General features: G+C 40.2%; 4 protein-coding genes across 7 annotated transcripts; 2 read left to right on the top strand and 2 right to left on the bottom strand.

Moving 5' to 3' along the window:
• The first annotated feature begins 106 nt into the window (after nt 1-106).
• Nucleotides 107-5,537, top strand: ccdc77 (coiled-coil domain containing 77). 2 transcript variants are annotated; one of them, XM_072385480.1, is made up of 12 exons: nt 107-194; nt 1,193-1,241; nt 1,626-1,812; nt 1,910-2,052; nt 2,664-2,760; nt 3,652-3,742; nt 3,824-3,912; nt 4,071-4,219; nt 4,356-4,620; nt 4,706-4,831; nt 4,942-5,094; nt 5,260-5,537. In XM_072385480.1, exons 2-12 carry the CDS (start codon nt 1,207-1,209, stop codon nt 5,404-5,406), a joined length of 1,482 nt encoding a protein of 493 aa, XP_072241581.1. In that variant the 5' UTR covers nt 107-194; nt 1,193-1,206; the 3' UTR covers nt 5,407-5,537. The 2 variants fall into 2 exon arrangements, with proteins under 2 accessions (XP_072241581.1, XP_072241580.1); XM_072385479.1 differs by having other exon boundaries at nt 3,821-3,912.
• An 838-nt stretch (nt 5,538-6,375) lies between these two features.
• On the top strand, nt 6,376-9,737 carry hdhd5 (haloacid dehalogenase like hydrolase domain containing 5). 2 transcript variants are annotated; one of them, XM_072385482.1, is made up of 8 exons: nt 6,376-6,740; nt 7,061-7,264; nt 7,342-7,454; nt 7,661-7,754; nt 7,837-7,870; nt 7,977-8,151; nt 8,233-8,421; nt 8,549-9,737. In XM_072385482.1, exons 1-8 carry the CDS (start codon nt 6,630-6,632, stop codon nt 8,970-8,972), a joined length of 1,344 nt encoding a protein of 447 aa, XP_072241583.1. In that variant the 5' UTR covers nt 6,376-6,629; the 3' UTR covers nt 8,973-9,737. The 2 variants fall into 2 exon arrangements, with proteins under 2 accessions (XP_072241583.1, XP_072241582.1); XM_072385481.1 differs by having other exon boundaries at nt 7,049-7,264.
• Nucleotides 9,738-9,822: 85 nt separating this feature from the next.
• Nucleotides 9,823-13,978, bottom strand: LOC140306867 (ras-related protein Rab-19-like). 2 transcript variants are annotated; one of them, XM_072385485.1, is made up of 5 exons: nt 13,721-13,978; nt 13,131-13,228; nt 12,478-12,666; nt 11,850-12,033; nt 9,823-10,297 (listed from the first exon to the last, which is right to left on the bottom strand). In XM_072385485.1, exons 2-5 carry the CDS (start codon nt 13,179-13,181, stop codon nt 10,023-10,025), a joined length of 699 nt encoding a protein of 232 aa, XP_072241586.1. In that variant the 5' UTR covers nt 13,182-13,228; nt 13,721-13,978; the 3' UTR covers nt 9,823-10,022. The 2 variants fall into 2 exon arrangements, with proteins under 2 accessions (XP_072241586.1, XP_072241585.1); XM_072385484.1 differs by lacking the exons at nt 13,131-13,228; nt 13,721-13,978 and having other exon boundaries at nt 12,478-12,880.
• Nucleotides 13,979-14,124: 146 nt separating this feature from the next.
• Nucleotides 14,125-16,473, bottom strand: LOC140306866 (coiled-coil domain-containing protein 34-like). Its single transcript, XM_072385483.1, has 7 exons — nt 16,378-16,473; nt 15,799-16,071; nt 15,582-15,726; nt 15,329-15,436; nt 15,074-15,232; nt 14,866-14,995; nt 14,125-14,688 (listed from the first exon to the last, which is right to left on the bottom strand). The coding sequence occupies exons 2-7, from the start codon at nt 16,062-16,064 to the stop codon at nt 14,486-14,488; spliced, it is 1,011 nt and encodes a 336-aa protein (XP_072241584.1). The 5' UTR covers nt 16,065-16,071; nt 16,378-16,473; the 3' UTR covers nt 14,125-14,485.
• Nucleotides 16,474-17,972: the final 1,499 nt, after the last annotated feature.

Genomic DNA, 17,972 nt, shown 5'->3' with positions numbered 1-17,972 from the left:
TATGAATGATTCGTGTCATTATGTTAATCATCCACGCTCCACTGTAGCACAGTCAGCCGCTAGGTGGCGGCAACAGCGTCTTTGGCCGAGTTTCCCACGAAGAAGATGAAGAGGCGGATACTTCCGGGTTTTAAAAAAACATCACCGCGGATATACTCAACAGAGAAGCTCAGTCTTAAGAAACACTTTGACTGGTATGTAAAAATTAGTTGTATGTTGCCTTAAAATCCCATGTTAAGTTAGTGTGAATTCAGATGTTTACTTAGTGTGCTCAAGTAAGTGGAACTGTTTGCTGAATTCGTTTGAAATATGTTGACACATATGTTGCTGCACTACTTGGGCTTTTAGACAACTGTTTAGATGTCCCACTCCCCCCGCCGCCCAATCCATGGCAACAGGGATGCAAGACTTTGTGTACATGCTGAACAAGCCATCTGTACAGGCTATTCTTATCATAATTTCTAAATTTCACCCTTAAAATATGTAAATTCGCCTTTTTTTTAATAATCTAAATTAACTGTAAATCTGTTTTTAAAAAGATCTGTAACTCTTGTATATTACATTATGTAGAATAGTTTATTATATATATATATATATATATTAGTAATTTTAAATAGGCTGATCCAGTCTTAAACAGATAATTCCCTTAAGGCGAGACACATAACCATAGATGGTAACAGAAACTGCTGTTATCTTAAGCACTATTAAGCTAAAAATTATTTCTTATAGACTCATTTAATGACTTTGTCAGGCTGTTTTTTATACATAATAAAATGTTGTAATTGGGCTTGGTGTTCTTTCTGTAATGCAATTGTCACTGTTAAAGATAAAGATGCTTATAAAGCCATATAAACCAAGTCATCTGCCCTGCTCTGTCATGTACTCAATTTTGTTGATTCATCAAATTGGTAACGGTACAATAACACAAAGGTTTTGCATATACAAGCAAATTGTATTGACTACTTTTTAAAACACCATAGAGATTATTTGAATAAAAAGTAGCAAGCAGAATATTTCTACCCAATATGCTGGATAAATCCCACTCTCTGTGTTCATGTCCTTGTACAGGCAACTGCTATCTCAGAGTGTGCATGTTAAGCCTTCAACAACAAGCTCTTTTTCAGTGCTAATGACAAAAGTTTGCCATCCAGTGTCTGTACATAACAAAGAATTTTTCCACTGCTGTTTCCAGTGTTTTCTGCTGGGATGGGATCTCCAACAAAACATGCAACTCCTCACAGGTAAGACCACTTAACACACAGGAAAACGGGCATTTTTGTTATCGTTCTGAAAAAGAAAGAAAAACTGTTGCTATAGCAGAAAATGAGACATATATAATGCTTTTGAATGTAATCTCCTTTGGTTCCCTGCTGTGTCTGTCTCATCCCTTATGGATGGTCTTGAACTTCACTCCTTAAATGAGTTTAAATGCCTGCGTAATCCGGTGTTGATGTGTCTAAAGCCTGCTGCAGACATACACCACACATCCACAGGGTTCCTGATGTCATAACTCTTAAGGTTGAATGTCTAAAGATTTAGTAGTAAGTCTTTGTTATCCAGATGAGACATTTGTGCATTGTTTCATCATCCTCAAAATTGCTCATAAAGTCTTTTTTTTCCTTCAGAGCAAACTTTCATACCCCAGGACATGAAACCGACTCCCCACTTCCCCCCATCCATGAGCGTCTGGCGTACCTGCGTCCTTCCAGGGAGCTGCTGGAGTTCTACAGACAGAAGATTGCTCAGTATGATGGTGAGCACGAGGAGATGCTGCAGATGCTGGAGAAGTATAAAGGCATCACAGAAGACCAGGTAGGAGTTTGGAGTATCAGTATGACGGTGATTAGAAGCTGTGCCAGAAACTGAGTGAGTTGTCTGTTCCTGATCTTCTGTGTCCTTGCCCTCCCAGCATAAACTGCAGTGGGAGGTACGGCAGCGTGAGGGAGAGATCGCAGAGCTTCAAAATGCTCTGAGTGACATGCAGGTCTACCTCTTCCAAGAGAGAGAGCAGTCTCTGCGGCTTTATGCAGAAAATGACAGACTAAAGATCAGGTAGGTGCACTGTTCCAGATAAAACAATGATTATTGTTTTTATTTCTCCCCTGCTTATCCTTAAACAATTAATCTGTTGAAATGGCTGCAGTGAAAACCTTTACCAGGTTAATACCAGTGCGTTTTTTGCCCATCTGATTTACTGCAGCTAGATATTCTGAATATTATTTCTACTTTTCATTCCGACTCTCAGGCTTTAATGGGTCGAGTCACACTGGGCTGAAGACTAGTCAACGCAACCCTGGCATCCACCAATCACAGGGAAAAACACTAATCAACACTATAGATATTCTGTTGTATATTACCACTACCGGTTTGCTCCCCAACCAAACAAGCAGTTGCATTTCCACTTGCGAGTGGTCCTCAGCTGATCTGTGAGTGGTTGCGTATGAATCACAATCAGTCGCAGACAACTGATCCTTGATCAGTTTCAGACCATTTATCAAACCCCTTGCAAATATTTGCTGCCGGGTTGGGACTGCTTGGCCACTGTTGAATAAACAGTCGTCAACCAGTCACCTATCAAATCAAAATCTTCATTTAAAGTGTTTTGCTTTACTCTCTTCATAATGTGCATAAAACTGTCTCATTGTCAAGTTGTTGTTTTGCAGAGAATTGGAGGACAGAAAGAAAATCCAACACCTTCTTGCCCTTGTTGGTCCTGATGCAGGAGAGATCACATATTTTTACCGGGAACCTCCTCACAAGGTGCATGCTCACTTCACAATAAGCCTTTCTTGCATCAGATATTTGGAACATGCAGCATTTCATGGCATTGACTGGTATAGATCTACAAGACTGGAGGTTTTTTAATGTTAGACTTTACTCTAATCCTATGACAAAATGTCTTTAGCATTACATAGCATCAGCTATTAGACGATTAAATTGTGATTTACAGCACAATTGTTAAGGGAGTGGTATGAAGTTGGTATTAAATTGGTGGGAAGTAGGGTTGCAAAGGGGTGGAAAATTCCTGGTAAATTTTCAGAAACTTTCCATGGGATAGCCTAGTTTCTAGGTAAACTTTTAGCACCATAGAACAAATAACTCTACCTCATAATATCATCAAAACTTGCATGACTTTATGTAGTCTTTGGGCTCAAAAGAGTGGCTCTAATCATCTGTGCATGTGATGGAGGAATGCACAGTGCATGCAGGCAGTAGTGTGCTATGTGCCTGTTATTGAGGAATAGCATAGATATTTAACTGTATTTGCATGATTGTTTTAGCCTAGATTATCCAACAGTATATTTACTGACTGTATTTAAGTTCCCAACCTTCAATTTTCCAGTTTATTCCCATTATATCCCTTAAATTCACATAAATACCTTTTACTTCTCATGGAACGTTTCGAACTTTTAAAATTCCTGGAATTGCTGATTTTACTTCCCAATTTTAGAAAATTGACTAAACAGACGATTTCCCAGTGTTTGGCCTTGAATTGATGCTTTATGTTGAATTGTTTTCAAGCCCACTTAAATGATGAACTGTCCTTATCGCTGCTTGACATGTCTTCTTTTTGTCTACAACAGGAAAAGAAAACCCTCTGGCACTGTCTGTGCCAAATATGTCTTGAAAACATGATTTCTGTGATTTCAGGTTACTGTTACACAGAAGCGCCCAGAGTCCAGATCTGAGGAAAATCTCAATCTCAGGCCAACAAAGTTAAAACCAGCTGCAACTGCAAAAGGTTTGAAAACAACTCCTTTTCAAAAGAAAAGGCTTTTAAAATGAATAACAACTTTTCGACTTTGATTTCATGTTCGAGCAGAGAGTAGCAGGAGGACAAAATCAGCAGATAGGGTTGGTGGAGAGAGCCTGGAACAGTACAAGAACGACAACCAGACGTTGTTGCTACAGGTGGGGCTCCAACTCATGTACGCATGAAACCCGACTTTGTTGTGTAAATGTGTTTGAGAGATGATGACAGCAAAGTTAAGCATATCTTTCTCTTGAGTGTCTGTATTAACACAGTTTTGGTGATGGCTTTTTGTGTAATTGTGTGAGTCGTGTTCCAGGTGGAGGCGCTGCAGGCTCAGATGGAGGAACAGACTCGTCTGGCCAAAGAGCAGATCGAGGCTCTGCTGGAGGATCGGAGAATTAAAACGGAGGAGGCGCACGCGCAACGGCAAAAAGACCAGGAACGCATCGCAGCACTAACTGATAGGTGAGTCTCGTTTATGACGTTGGATGACCTGCAGTATTATTTTTTAAATGAAACACTTCAAGCACTTCCACTCTCTAAACGTTGGTCATTTGTAAAAACATAACTCTGTATGTTATGAACTCCACTGACACGTCAGGCTCCAGCGGACTCAGAACCTGTTGCATGAGAGCACCAGAGATTTCTTACAGCTGAAGTTTGACACTCGGGCTCTCGAGAAGAGCTGGATGGTGGAAAAGGATCGGCTGCTGAGGGAGTTAGACTCTTGCCATAACCGTCTGAGAAAGGCTCGGCCTGTCAGTGCTGAGCTGGGGAGAACGTGGCAGCCCAGCAGCAGCAGCACAGCCCCTCTCCTCCCTCAACCACGGCCAGAGATGGACCAGGCACACAAGGAAGAGCTGAAGGTAGCATTATAATTACTGTTTACCTTTGTCTTACATGAAGGATGTCATTGGCTTGTTTTGACTTTTGTTATAACTGTTTTATCAGACATTGCAGGAGGACTTGAAGCAAGCTCACCGCCTGGCAGAGATGTACAGAGAGCAGTGTATTTCTCTTGAGACAGATCTCTCCCAGATCAGGGAGGAAGGAGACGTGGGCAGGGAAATATTCAAGGTTCACTTGTTTGAAGAATTCTTATGTCTGCACAGTCCTCATATATACATCTTATGGTTCATTGATGACTACTTTTTTTCTTGAATAATAATACTACTTTATGTGTGCAGGAGCGTTCAGACAAAATGGCCAAGCGTCTCCAGCTGATGACTCAGCGTTATGAAGCTTTGGAGAAGAGGAGGGTCATGGAGGTGGAGGGCTTCAAGACGGACCTGAAACACCTGAGACAGAAGCTCAAAGATGTAGAAAAACAGCTGCTCAAGGTAAGAAGACAAGTGTGCCGTCTTTTTAAGTTAGTTTTATGTTGATATGACAAGCTTGATTTGACAATAAGTCATGTAGTTTTAAAGAAAAGCAAAATTAAGAAATATTTCAATGTTTTTCACTGTTTGCGTTGTGAGATCGCTAATATACCCTTAATTCATTAGGTTACCTTAACTATTGGGCCAAACCAGGACCTAGCCATTCTGCATGAGGTACGGCAGACGAATACAAGGACGAAAAAGGTTCAGGGGGAGCTGATGGCACTGAAGGCTAAAATCTATGGACTGGAAAATGAGCTGAGATTTAACTGAGGAATGTCATTATATGCCCACTATAATGTCTTCCTGTGTTTATTGCTGTCATGGATGCCTACTGTCTTGTTTGTTACTGATACATGGACTGAATGTAATTGATATTCTGTACTTTGAACCAATAAAAATCTTCTGTTACTGTGATTTTAAACCATTGAATGCACTTTTGCTTCATTATATTGATTAAACTCAAAGGCAGTTTGGAGACCAGGTTACTTCTCGGTTTTTGTGTGGTAAGGGGCTCACTGTCCTGCTTTGGAAGAGAAAGGTTAATTTTAGGGGAATTGTGTTTACTCTGTGGTAATGTTAAGGTGAGTGTTGCTTGTCACCAATCTAGTTTTCATGTTCTAACTTATTCACTACACATTCACTGCTCAGATATACGGTGGATAAAACACAGAAAACATTTGATTCTGGTAACATTCAGGGAATTTTCAGAAGACTATTGTGTTGATCAGTTATAATGCAAAGAGTTTACTGTAATTTGTTAACGTGTGTACTCCTACTATACCAAATACTCTTTGTTGCCTGGTTCTAAGAAGATAAAACTTTTGTTTCCTGACAAAATATTTCAAAGTGTAATTTTATGTTCTTAAACTAAACATGCTCTGAAAAAAAAATTTGACGTGCTTCTAGTCATCATAGTGGAAATTATATTTAAAATCTACAAAAGAAAGGTTCAAGTTAAACAAAAGATTAAATCTAAAGTAACTCCATATTTTGCTGTTGTTGAGTTTTATCAAATGTTGAAAATAATGAAGAAAAAAAACATTTACTTGTGAGTATTTGAATTTAGAATATGTCGTGACCTGTTAAACTGAAAGTTTATTCTCACATTCATGCTGCCAAAATACAATAACCCCCTAAAATGTCCTTGTGAATTGATCAGTTTCTTTTCCACGAAAATGAAAAACGAGCGCATGTGTTTCCGGTTGGTTAAGCTCCGGCGCAACCGTGAAGCTCTCCAGCTCCATTGCGCATGCGTCCGGACTGTCATTAGCTAGTAGTGCGGGCGGTTGTACCTGTTGAATGGAGGCAGCCACATGAACAGCATGAAGAGGCTGCGCTTAAACTGAGTATTGACACTCACTTCTGTAGATATGATCCGTTCCTTTAGCTGTTAAAATCACTGAATCGGCAGTTATCACATTAACTGAAAGCGAGCTCGGACGTGTCTGTTGTTGTTTACCCGCCGGAGCTTTTCCACGCAAGTGCCAGGAGACATGCAGAGAGTGAGGTCTTTTAGAGGTGTCTGGCAGCTGCTGAAATCGAGCTGTGAGGGAGCAGCCAAACAAGCAAACACTTCGCCTACCACCTCAAGAAATTATAGTCATGTAAGTGAATGCTTCAGTAAAATGTGTAAATCTGAAAGGAGGTAGAAGTTGTGATTCAAGGGCTGGCAGTTCAAATGGGAACAGCCCTCATTACAACATTTATAGCCCCTGTCTCTGCTATTATCAGTGAGTAATCTATTTCAATCAAACCCTTTGTTGTAAGCAACTCTGAGAACAAAGTCTCATTGAGTTCAACACATGTAAAGTGATGAAGTCACTTTTTGAGGCAGCTCAAATTGTTAATGAAATTAAAAAGTTAATGAACCACCTTATGTGTTCATACTGCAATCCGCCACTCTATGACCCAGCTCCCTCCTCAGGGCCCCGACTCCTTCGGGCTCCTCTTTGACATCGATGGGGTGCTGGTCCGAGGCAGGACTCTGATCCCCGCAGCCAAGCAGTGCTTCAGGAGCCTGGTGGACCGCAATGGGAAGTACAAGGTGCCGGTTGTGTTTGTCACCAACGCTGGGAACTGCATGAGGCAGGCCAAAGCGGAACATCTGTCACATCTGCTGGAGGTGGAGGTAAACTGAACACGTCAGCTTGCTGTTACCTTGCCTTGGTTTTCTTTGACACCCGTCATTTGTTCTGTTTCTCTCAGGTGTCTCCAGACCAGGTGATGCTGTCTCACAGTCCTCTGCGAATGTTTACACAGTTTCACAAAATGTGCGTGTTGGTCTCAGGACAGGGACCTGTGGAGGAAGTCGCTCACAAGTATCCTCTCTTAACTGACTGACACTGGTTCCTGCTCTCATTCTGATTGTTGACCTAAGCCAAGTGTACACATTCTATTTATTCAGTGTGTTTTTGTTCATGCTCCACGTTGTTATCAGTATTCAATCTTTGTACCCTTTGTTGCCTTTGCTGGGTCTGTGAAGCTCTGTCACTGATTTCTTTTCCTTTAACCCATCAAATGCTAGCCTGGGCTTTGAGGATGTTGTTACAATCGATATGCTCAGAGATGCATACCCTGTCTTAGATGTTGTGGATCACAACAGGAGGCCCAAAGACGGTGTAAGTAAAATTAAAATTGAAGCCTGTTTATGTTATTACAGATGAGTTAGGCATTCTGCTTATTGTGAACAATGCGTTACAGATTCCACCCACTAAAGGCTTACGGCCAATAGATGGTACGTTTCCACATGCAGATAATATATATACATGATTCCTGACAATTAACAGTTACAGGTTGGTTGTTTTTATATAGTCCTTTCTTTGATTTCTGTTATTCTGCAGCTGTTATCTTGTTTGGTGAGCCAATCAGATGGGAAACCAACCTCCAGCTTATTGTTGATGTGCTCCTAAGTAGTGGAAACCCAGGCAAAACCTGGAGTCCGCCGCAGTATCCTCACATCCCGGTCCTGGCCTGTAACATGGACCTGCTGTGGATGGCGGAGGCAAAGAATCCAAGGTACACATGCGCATCACACTCTGAAACATTCAATCTGTAGGGTTAGGGCAGTGCTCTCACTGCGTAGTCCATGTGTTGCAGGTTTGGCCACGGCATGTTCCTGGTGTGCTTGGAGAGTTTGTACAAGAAGGTCACAGGCAATGAGCTGAAGTACGAGGCTTTGATTGGTAAACCAAGTGTGGTGACGTATAATTATGCTGAGCTGCTGATCAGGCAGCAGGCTGAGAAACTCGGCTGGACCACACCTGTTAAGAGGCTGTATGCCATAGGGTGAGTCAAAAGTCATTTTCAAAATGATACTTGAACACTATTTTTACTTTTTTTTTCCCACCACACACGACATTTGCTTTGTTTTTAAAGATCCTTTTAATGTGTTGCCGCTCAACTGTTTTTTCAGTGATAACCCCATGGCAGACATTTACGGTGCCAACCTCTACAATCGCTACCTCCAGGCCTCTCGTCGCACAAGGGCCCAAATGCAGGCAAAAAGTGGCAGAGGAGGTGCGGAGCCCATGGCAGAAGCTGTCGACGACACCCCTAAAATGACATCTGCTGAGTTAGGAGGAGCAACAAGTGTGTATGGCTCAGAGGAGGACCTGCCCGAGGGGTGCAGCTCCATCCTGGTGTGCACAGGGGTGTACAGCAGAGAACAGCAGGAGCTGCCCTCAGACCCAGCGCAAACAGTCACCGAGCAACGCATCTTCCACGGCCACAGGGACTTCCGCTTTGACCCCATTCTCACGCAGCCGTCTTTCGTGGTGCATGATGTCAAAGAGGCAGTGGAACTAGTGTTCCAGCAGGAAGGGTGGCCTCTGGAGTAGGACGAGTTTCGTAAGCTCTGGTTCCATTTGTTTTTCATATATTTACACAATACAGTGAAGGACTCGTATCAGCTTTCTAGTCTTTTACAGCACACATTAATTGTTAATGACAACACTGTAGTTGTTGACTTACACACGTTACTGCGTTCAGTCTTTAATAAAACATCTGCAAAGTTGTGGCTCATTTCAAACATGGTTACACCTGTCCAGCTGGACGATGTTCAGAGTGATGCAGAGAGGCCTGAAAAGCGCTTATCTTTCTGATGATGATGTGTTTTGTTTGTTATTTTTCACGCAGATTATGTGTCGCCTTACCTTTCACAAAATGTAGACACCTCTGTGGGTCCTCTGTAGCTTTTTAAGTTTTAAATCAGCATAAATTTGTATTCATTAACGCTCAAGAGGTTAAGCTGCTGGCATTCAGTCTAGTTCTTCTAAAGGTACGATCAAGTTATATTACATTTTTTAAAAATATTTTATTGTGAAGTTGACAGATTAACTGGTGTCCACAGAAATGGCAAAAAAATATTTTTTTACCAAATGGTTTAATATGATAAAGAAATCTTATGAGAAATTTATGTAAATTTCAGTATCAGACTTTAATGACAGCCGCAGCACCAGTGAAGGTTTCTTTTGATTGTTATATTTCTAAATAGCAGGAGTAACAATATATGGAGTGCATGGGGAGAATGTAGAGCTCTGTTCGTGTAATGTAAAAGCCATAATGTGTGAAAGAACAATTAAAAAGGAAGAAAAAAACCACAAGATTCTGCATGTTCAGTGGAAATGTTGCTGGACTGTGTCGGTGTAGACTTAACCCATGAAGAATATTACAAAAATACATTTGATAATCAAATACCATTTACAAACCTGTACTACAGATCCATCAAACTTTATGAATACTTAAAGTTCAAACGTATACAAAGCCCACTTTCTAACAAACACAACATGCACATTTTGTTTTTGACTGGAGGACAAACCTATCACAGATACCTGTAAGCCGAATATTCAGAGTTGCAACAAATACTTGTACTCTATACAAATAACAGTTCAGCACCCACACTTTTTATCTGAGGACGCAGTTACCTGGACTGGGTGAGAGTTGTCACTCAAAATGAATTGTAAAGAGTTCTGGGAGGACTCGTCTGTGATGGTCATGCCGTTGCGGGCCATCAGCTCCCGGGCCATGAGGATGAAGGCAGCCTCCACGTTCTGCGCCTCCTTGGCTGAGGTCTCCAGAGCAGCCAGCGCGCTGTGGTTTTCTGCCAGAGTGCACGCATCCTCGAATAACACCCGTCGCTGCGCATGAAGGTCGGATTTATTGCCTGAGGTGGCGAAACAGAAGGGGAGCAGATATCTCCAAAACTGGTACCGCATCACATATGTTTGAATTACAATAGTTAAGTTTGAATAAAATAAACGTTTTTCCAACAGATGACGCAGGAAAATTACGAAGAAAGGATTTATATCCTTACATTTAAAAAGGTGGAGCTTCTTTTCTTAAATAAATGTGTTAAAGTAATCAACTGGAATATAATTAAATTTTCTCTGCATTTTGGTGTGAATAACATCCAAATCTCCAAAGAAAAGAGATCCACGGATATGTGACTATATTCAGCTCATTGGCTGCAATCGGTCCATCAGTAAATACGATTATATCGACCAATGGCAGTGGTCCTGGTGGTGTAATGCCGACTATGCATAGATTAAGAGAACCTGACGAGATATACTTACATTTGATTTTGTTGGACACAAAAAAAAAAATGTTGGGTTTTGTAAGCACTAAATTCATTGAGTTGGTAATGATTTAAGAATAATACCTTTTAACTTCTTTCTTTCTTTCCAACTTGGTGTAATTGGGGGCTGAAATAGTTATTTCTTATAATTTGTATTTCATTATTTCCTTGGCATTAGCCAATACAATCTGTATTGGCTTCTGTGCTGTCAGCCAAACTAGTATTTTCAGAATCAGTCGAGGTATCGGCCCACAATTTCAGAATCGATGCACCGCTACCAAAAACTTCACAAAACTGTAGATTATGATTAGTTCACGTTGCATGTGCTTATTACAGTTTTTAGCAAAAACATGGCTAAATGAACCCAGGTAGAATTTTCTCAGTTGGATTGTGGCGTAGGTTCTTGGTATATTAAAAAAAGAAGCTAATATACTGTTAAGTCTAATAAAGTACAGTGAGAACTTTGGACATGTTCTGTCTGGTTAACCATCTAAAAGCCAAGTTTTAAAAAAAACAACAACAACAGAAGAACTGATGAAGCTGAAACCTGAGAATTACCGTCTGAAACCCAAAATGTCATTAGTTTGACATAAAATGTGATTAGTTGCCATGAAATTGGAGGCAGAGACAGCATTCAAAGTTGGTTGTTTGAGCTATTACGTTCAATTGTTTTGTGTCACATCTAAGTTTTTCTTTTAACAAAATAAAAAAAAGCTAATTGGACATTCTTCCACTGTGGTGATTTCTTCTTTTTTTTTTTAAGGGGTTTTACAAGCGATATTTCTTTGCTACGTTTAATTTTCCAGCTTTGTTGCATTGTAACTGTTGAGTTATTGATTGTTCTCATTAATTTTTAAAAAGGTTACTGCCTGTTGACCCCTGACTGAAATATCCTGGATTTCTTTCCTGTGAAATAGATGCTTAAAAAGGATATTTGGTTCATCATCATTAAAAATACTTACATGAAAACTCATTTGAAACACTTCCTTTGTCTTGAAGGAGGAGAAACTGTGACAATGCCTGCTTTAATAAGCTTAATAGGGTTAAAAGTAGCACAGTGGCATGCACACCCCACAGTATGAATGTGCTTTGGGGTTTACGGACCAACATAAAAGGTCCGGCCTGTTTTCATTTTACATACCAATGAGTATCAGTACCACGCTGGCAGCTCCATACTGCTCCACCTCTCTGATCCAGAGGGGAACAGATTCAAAGGTGCTGCGTCGGCTGATGTCGTAGGCCACCATCGCTCCATGGGCGCTGCGGTAGTAGCTCTGAGTTATGGTGCGGAAACGCTCCTGACCAGCAGTGTCCCACACCTGCATCTGCAACAACACAAGTACGGGTTACATAGTTACACAATGTGGGCTAGGTATCACCAGAATACAGCGTTTAAAGTGATGTAGTTGTTCCTTAAGAATGCTTTAGTGACACAACCTCAAACTATGAAGAACTTAATTCAATTTGTAAGATGACCGTGTAAACCAACACACCCACAAAGCTAACACACAGGTGCTATTATTGAAACAAGGCAGTCAGGCACTCCTCTTTCTCTGAAGGAAAAAAAAACACTGATCAGCTCATACAAGTAAAGACATTATTTCTTTTAAGACTCATACCACAAACCCATGCACTCCTTACAGAAAAAGATCTTCTGATAACGTTTATTACATGTTGAAATGAGCCTATAAAACCAGCTGTGGTCTGCTTTACTCATTCAGAGCTAAACTAAGTCTAAATGAGGGTGTTAGATATAAGAGTGAGCCTACCTTCACCTTCTTCCCATCAATATCCAGGGTGCGGACAGTGAAATCAACCCCGATGGTGTTCTGCTGCTTCTCAATGAATATGCCAGATTTGAAACTCTGCACAATGCAGGTCTTCCCAACATCTGAATCCCCAACCAGGATGATTTTAAAAAGAAAGTCGAAAGAGTCCTCAGTCTCCGGCTCTGCAGACTGCATTGTGACAAAAACATGGGAGCTGAAACACAAAATTCCAGATCTCTGTGCCTCCATGCAACAGAACTGGTTCCCTCCTTGTTGTGTCAATAATAAGCAAGACTATTTACAGACACGGTAATCACATCCTTTGTGAGAAAAAGAAGAAAATGAGGTTTACAGGAGCCATAACATAACAGACAACATGGTCCTGGGGCTGTATGTCCAATTGAGATTTGCAAAGGAAGCAAAGGAAGAAAAAAAATACACCACAATGAATTAAAACACCTAGCCTTCCTGAACAAGTCCCAATTAAAATCCACAAGACGTTTTTTCATTCTGAATCGGTCTCTATATCTATGCTACACTATCAGCCATGGTCTTAAAGTATACCAAAGTCTGTACTTCTGCCCTTTAGACTGTCACTCAGTGTCCACTAAACCTTACTTTCATTCTGGTACAGTTTAAGACACGCCTCCTACCTGTCTTGGCAGGTGTGGTCTCCAACTGCCAGCCCACCTGCACCACTGCATCTTGGGATATTGGTTTTCTATTCAGGCTCAATAATAGGATGTAATACCTGGAAGAGGCAGATACAATAACTCAAGGACCTAAAACTTAAGATTCATTATCAAAACATGTGTGTTCAGTAGATGCTTTGCTGTATGATTCACTTGTTAAACCTTACAACATTGTCATAAATCAGAAGAACACAAAGATCCAAAGAACTGGAGGAATATTTTGAATTTAAACTTTATGGGTTACAGATTTTGCTCAAGACACTCTGTATGCAAACAGAATAAATCCCCCCTGTATATTAAATGCTCATAACCAATTGTAAACACCATTTTCGTTTTAAAAGCAGTCTGATAAACCACATAATTATTTGCTACTCAAAAATGCCCCACTTTACTAGCCCCATACCTGACTACTGTCAAGTAACACATTCCACAGCAGTTGACAACTGACGGGGGTTAAGCATGAAATAGGTCAGGCTGAATCACAGCAGAACAACGCAATTAGTACCTAAACACGGTTAATCTAGCATAAAGTGCAATTGAAATGATTTTACCTCAGGCTTCACACATTGGCATCACAGTGAGATGCTAACACAGAATGAGCGTGCTGCTCTGAATCAGCTGCGCTCTCTCCACCCCCGCACTCGTTTCTGTCGTCATCTCAGCCCACAGACAAACAAGGCACAGCTGGACACAGAACAATGTGTGAGTGTGAGGGGCACTTGAGCAAGCTGGGGTCTATCTTTGGCTGCGACCACCAGCCACCTTCTTTCTTTTCTGTGGTTGATGCCTCATTAAAAGGGGTTAAACGCTGTTTTTTGCTGAGCACTCTGAGATGGGGCCAATAAGACAAGAGGGGGAGAGAGCTTTGATTAAGGATCTTTTATAAAAAAAAATAACAAAAGAAATCAAAACTAATTGAGTTCACAGATTATATATATATATTTTTTATATATATATATATAAAAGGCTCCAAGTTATAAAACGTCCAGCCAGTATTTCTACTAGATATTATCAAGGTATGAAAGCAAACTCAAGTATCAGGACAAAACATACATGTCTGTAAGGTCTTTCAAACATTTCCAATCATTTATAGATCTTTTCTTACAAACTAAATGGAACTAATGTGTCACAGAATGTGACAAACTAAAGTATAAACATGGTGGTATGTCTTCATAATCCCGACCGTTTAAAAGAGGAAACAACCCTCTGTGACTCAGCAGAGTCTCAGTCCAGGAGCTGCGCTGGTGTCCTTGAGTCACAGTACAATCACTGTATCCGAGCTCCAGTCTTACAGATGTAAACCTCAGCCCGCTGTGTCATCTCCTCTGCAGCAAATGTGCTGCACTCGCAGTGTTTCCCATTTTAAAAGCAGCACAAGGACTCTGGTGGCTTTTTCTTTGTTTCTGGGGTTTCTTGGTAGACTTCGTGTTTGGGGGCGTTTCTGGGGGAGGGATGTGAATCGGCTTCCAGGGGATCGGATTGTAGAAGCTGGGTTCCGGGTGCAATTTATCATAGGGGCCTGGAGGAGAATAAACCATTATGACAGGGACAAATAACAAATATCAGAGGAAAATTAAACATAAACATTTGATTCAGTCTGAGTTTCATTAGTAGTGTGAATTAAAAACACATTGAATATGGGACTGATTAATTATAGTGTCCGTAAATAATTTCCTCATGACTTAAATGACCTTACTTGTTGGGTAACAAGGTGATTTGGGACTGGTTTTGCTTTTTTCATTGGCTTTTGCCAGCCACTCCTTAAACTTTTCTTCTGCCCTCCTGTGGCGCTCCCTCTCCTGCTCATCCTTCAGAGCAGCGTCCTCCTGTCAGATACAAGAAAAAAAGCTTAACATTTCATTTTTTCTGGGAAGTTTTTAGGAAAAGAAAAAAAGAGACAATACCTTCTCTTTCTTTTCTTTTTCCGTTTTTTCTTGATCCTTCTTCTGCAGCCACTCTCTATATTTTCGTTGAGCTTTTTGTTCAATCTCCTTCTGTTTCTCTTGCTTCCTCAGAATCTCCTCTTCCTCCTTCCTCTGTTTTAGGAGTTGCTCCTGCCTCTCCTAGAATTGCAATGAGAAAAAAAGGGCAATAAAAACGTCACTTTAGAATTAAAAAGTGTACAAAAAAGCCCTCATTTTAAACATGCACTCCTTTACCTGTTCCATTTTAATTCTAAGCCACTCATGGATTTTTTCTTCCATGACAATCTTTTTCTGCTCCTCTTCCCTTTCCCATCGTTCTTTCTGTTCTCTGAGTAAGCGTTCCTAAGTTATGGGGTATAAGAAGCTTTAGTTTGTGATTCAGAAGAGGTGCAACAAATAATGCCACTGACTAAAACAAGTTAATGGCAAAAACATAGACATTGCTTTACTATTACAAAAATTGACCTAAAGAATAACAACAACTTGCCTCTTCTGCTTTCTTTTCCAATTTAAGACGATCCTCTTTGGCTTTGTTTAAAAGCCACATCTGCCATGCACTGAGAGAGGGTGAATCTGCAGGCTGCACAGCTGCACTGAACATCTGCTCTGACGGCTTTTTAGGTAACTCACATCTATACAACAAACAAGCATGTTAAGACAACGCCATGCAAACGACAAAAAATATCTTTAAAAACCCAGCAGACCTGACTGGTGATTTGCAGGGCCGCGAGTCGCCCCTTTGCCCCGGTGAAGTCTGGTGAACTGCAAGCTCTGGCTCTTCCACATCACTGTCAAAACTGTCATGGTAGATGGGAGAAAGCAGAGAGAATGTGTCCTCGTCTTCGGACACAATGCCGTTATCCAGACCTTTGGTTGTGGGAAAGTCTCTCCCTTGGCTGGTCTTGACTGGGGTCGAGCTAAAGCGCTCGGACGCTGCTGCAGGACAGTTGGGCATCCTCCCTTCAGACATTATTAGTCTGAGGCAGAACACGCACACATTGAGTAAGATAAAACTTTTATCTAAGCTGTTTGTGCGACTGTTTGTTGAGTAAATTATTACAAAAAGAAAACACCAATAAACGAGGAACAGTATAGATAAGAAGCATAAAGTTAGTTTTCGTAGTTAGTTATATTGGTGTGGAATTAGCAAGTCTGCTAATTTTAGCATTAGCATGCTTACGCGCTATGACCTCTAAATGCAAACAAGTAAGTAAGTCGTGTGCGCTTTTTTGTACATTTTCGAACAAAAGAATAGTCAATTAATTTCCATGTATATCGTTTACCTTTGCGTTACAGTTAGGAACGTTTCGCCTGTCTTGGTACGTGACAATAATCAGAAAAAGATGGAACTGATTTAACAACAGCTTTTTTTCCCATGATACACTACGCCCCCACGCTCTTACGGACGCTGTTTCCGTAACCATGGGGACGCTTGACGCCGTGTTTTATTAACTTTTAAAATCTCGTTACTAGGGTTTTAATCTGGCAAGAAAAGAAGTGGGAAAGGAGTAGTTATATTATAGTTAATCTGATTATGATTATGTTTTCAATCACAGCCTAATTACATCGTTAAAAACGCCAACCTTGAGAGGTTTATTATTTACATGTTTTTGTCAAATCGCGCGTAAATTTTCTAATATATGTATATTATATCAAATACATTTTTCAAAATGAGAATGTGTTAAATAATATTTGTTATTGTCGTTCCGCGTTACGTTATGGTGAATTGTGGTTACCATGATGTTTTTAATGTTTACACTTAAAACAAAATATGCTTTTTTTTTTAAAGTTATAAGACCAAAGTCAATCTCCTCTATTCTTTGATAAAAATTAAATTAAATTGAATTAAATCAAATTAAACCATACTTTATTTATCCCAAAAGGAAATTATATAGAAACTGTATATGATATGTATATTATATGATTACATAGGAATCAACAGACCTGGCTGCAGACCTGGCTGCAGGAACAACACCATGTTTATTAAGAATATTTTCTGTGACCCACCACACAACTATAGCAATTGGACTACTTTTTGAACATACAGGAAGAATATAAAATATATTAGTGTTACAATTCCTTCATCACCACTGACTCCCACTGTTCTCTGAAGTCTTTGAAATAGAAAGTAGGTTTCCTTTTTTCGTTAAAGTAAGTGACAGTGACATTTCATATTTTATGTTCATGTTCATTTTAAAACACCTCTGCGGATTCTGGAGATGCATTTATTCCATTTTGTGTGTGTGTTTTGAGAAATAAAACACCCAGAGAGGAAAGTTTTTGGGGGTTTTCCGGAGGATTTGATTTTTGAAAAATGTTGCATATTTTTCAATTATAAGTTTATAGCAGCTACTTTTATTAGATAAAGAAGGATCATTTAAAATTAATATCGTTCAGGTAGTTGGTCTGTTTTTCTGCTCAGTGCCTACCTGGGCGGTGCTTTTTCCTCCATTTAATCAGTTTCCTGCGATAAGAGGCTGTTCCTTATCTTGTAGCTCAGAGCCAGTTGAAGTTAATCTGTTCTCGCACTCTGTCACACTCCCACTTAACATTATTTGTCTAATTACCATCAGGCACAGGCGACCCAAAAGCAGCTTGTACAGTTAGGGGTTGCTTTCACAGAGAGATGCAACATTTTGAGAGAGTTTGCAACAAGCAGCAGCACAGCGTTATTTATCAATGTGTTTAATGTTTGTTGGTGTTAAAAACCTCCTCTAAAAGGGAACCTTGTGTTGTGTTGAGTTTAATAATCAAAACCATTGCATGACCACAGTTATTGAAAAGAGTTACTGCAAGTTTCTCAGAATCTTTTTTAAAGTTAAAGTATGACATCAGATGGCATCAGATGGCAGTAACCATGGTGTTAATCTCTTAGGTG

This window comes from Leuresthes tenuis, unplaced genomic scaffold, assembly GCF_036924035.1.
Source record: "Leuresthes tenuis unplaced genomic scaffold, fLeuTen1.0.hap1 SCAF_5, whole genome shotgun sequence".
NCBI lineage: Eukaryota > Metazoa > Chordata > Actinopteri > Atheriniformes > Atherinopsidae > Leuresthes > Leuresthes tenuis.
This window is presented reverse-complemented; position numbering and strand designations above follow the sequence as displayed.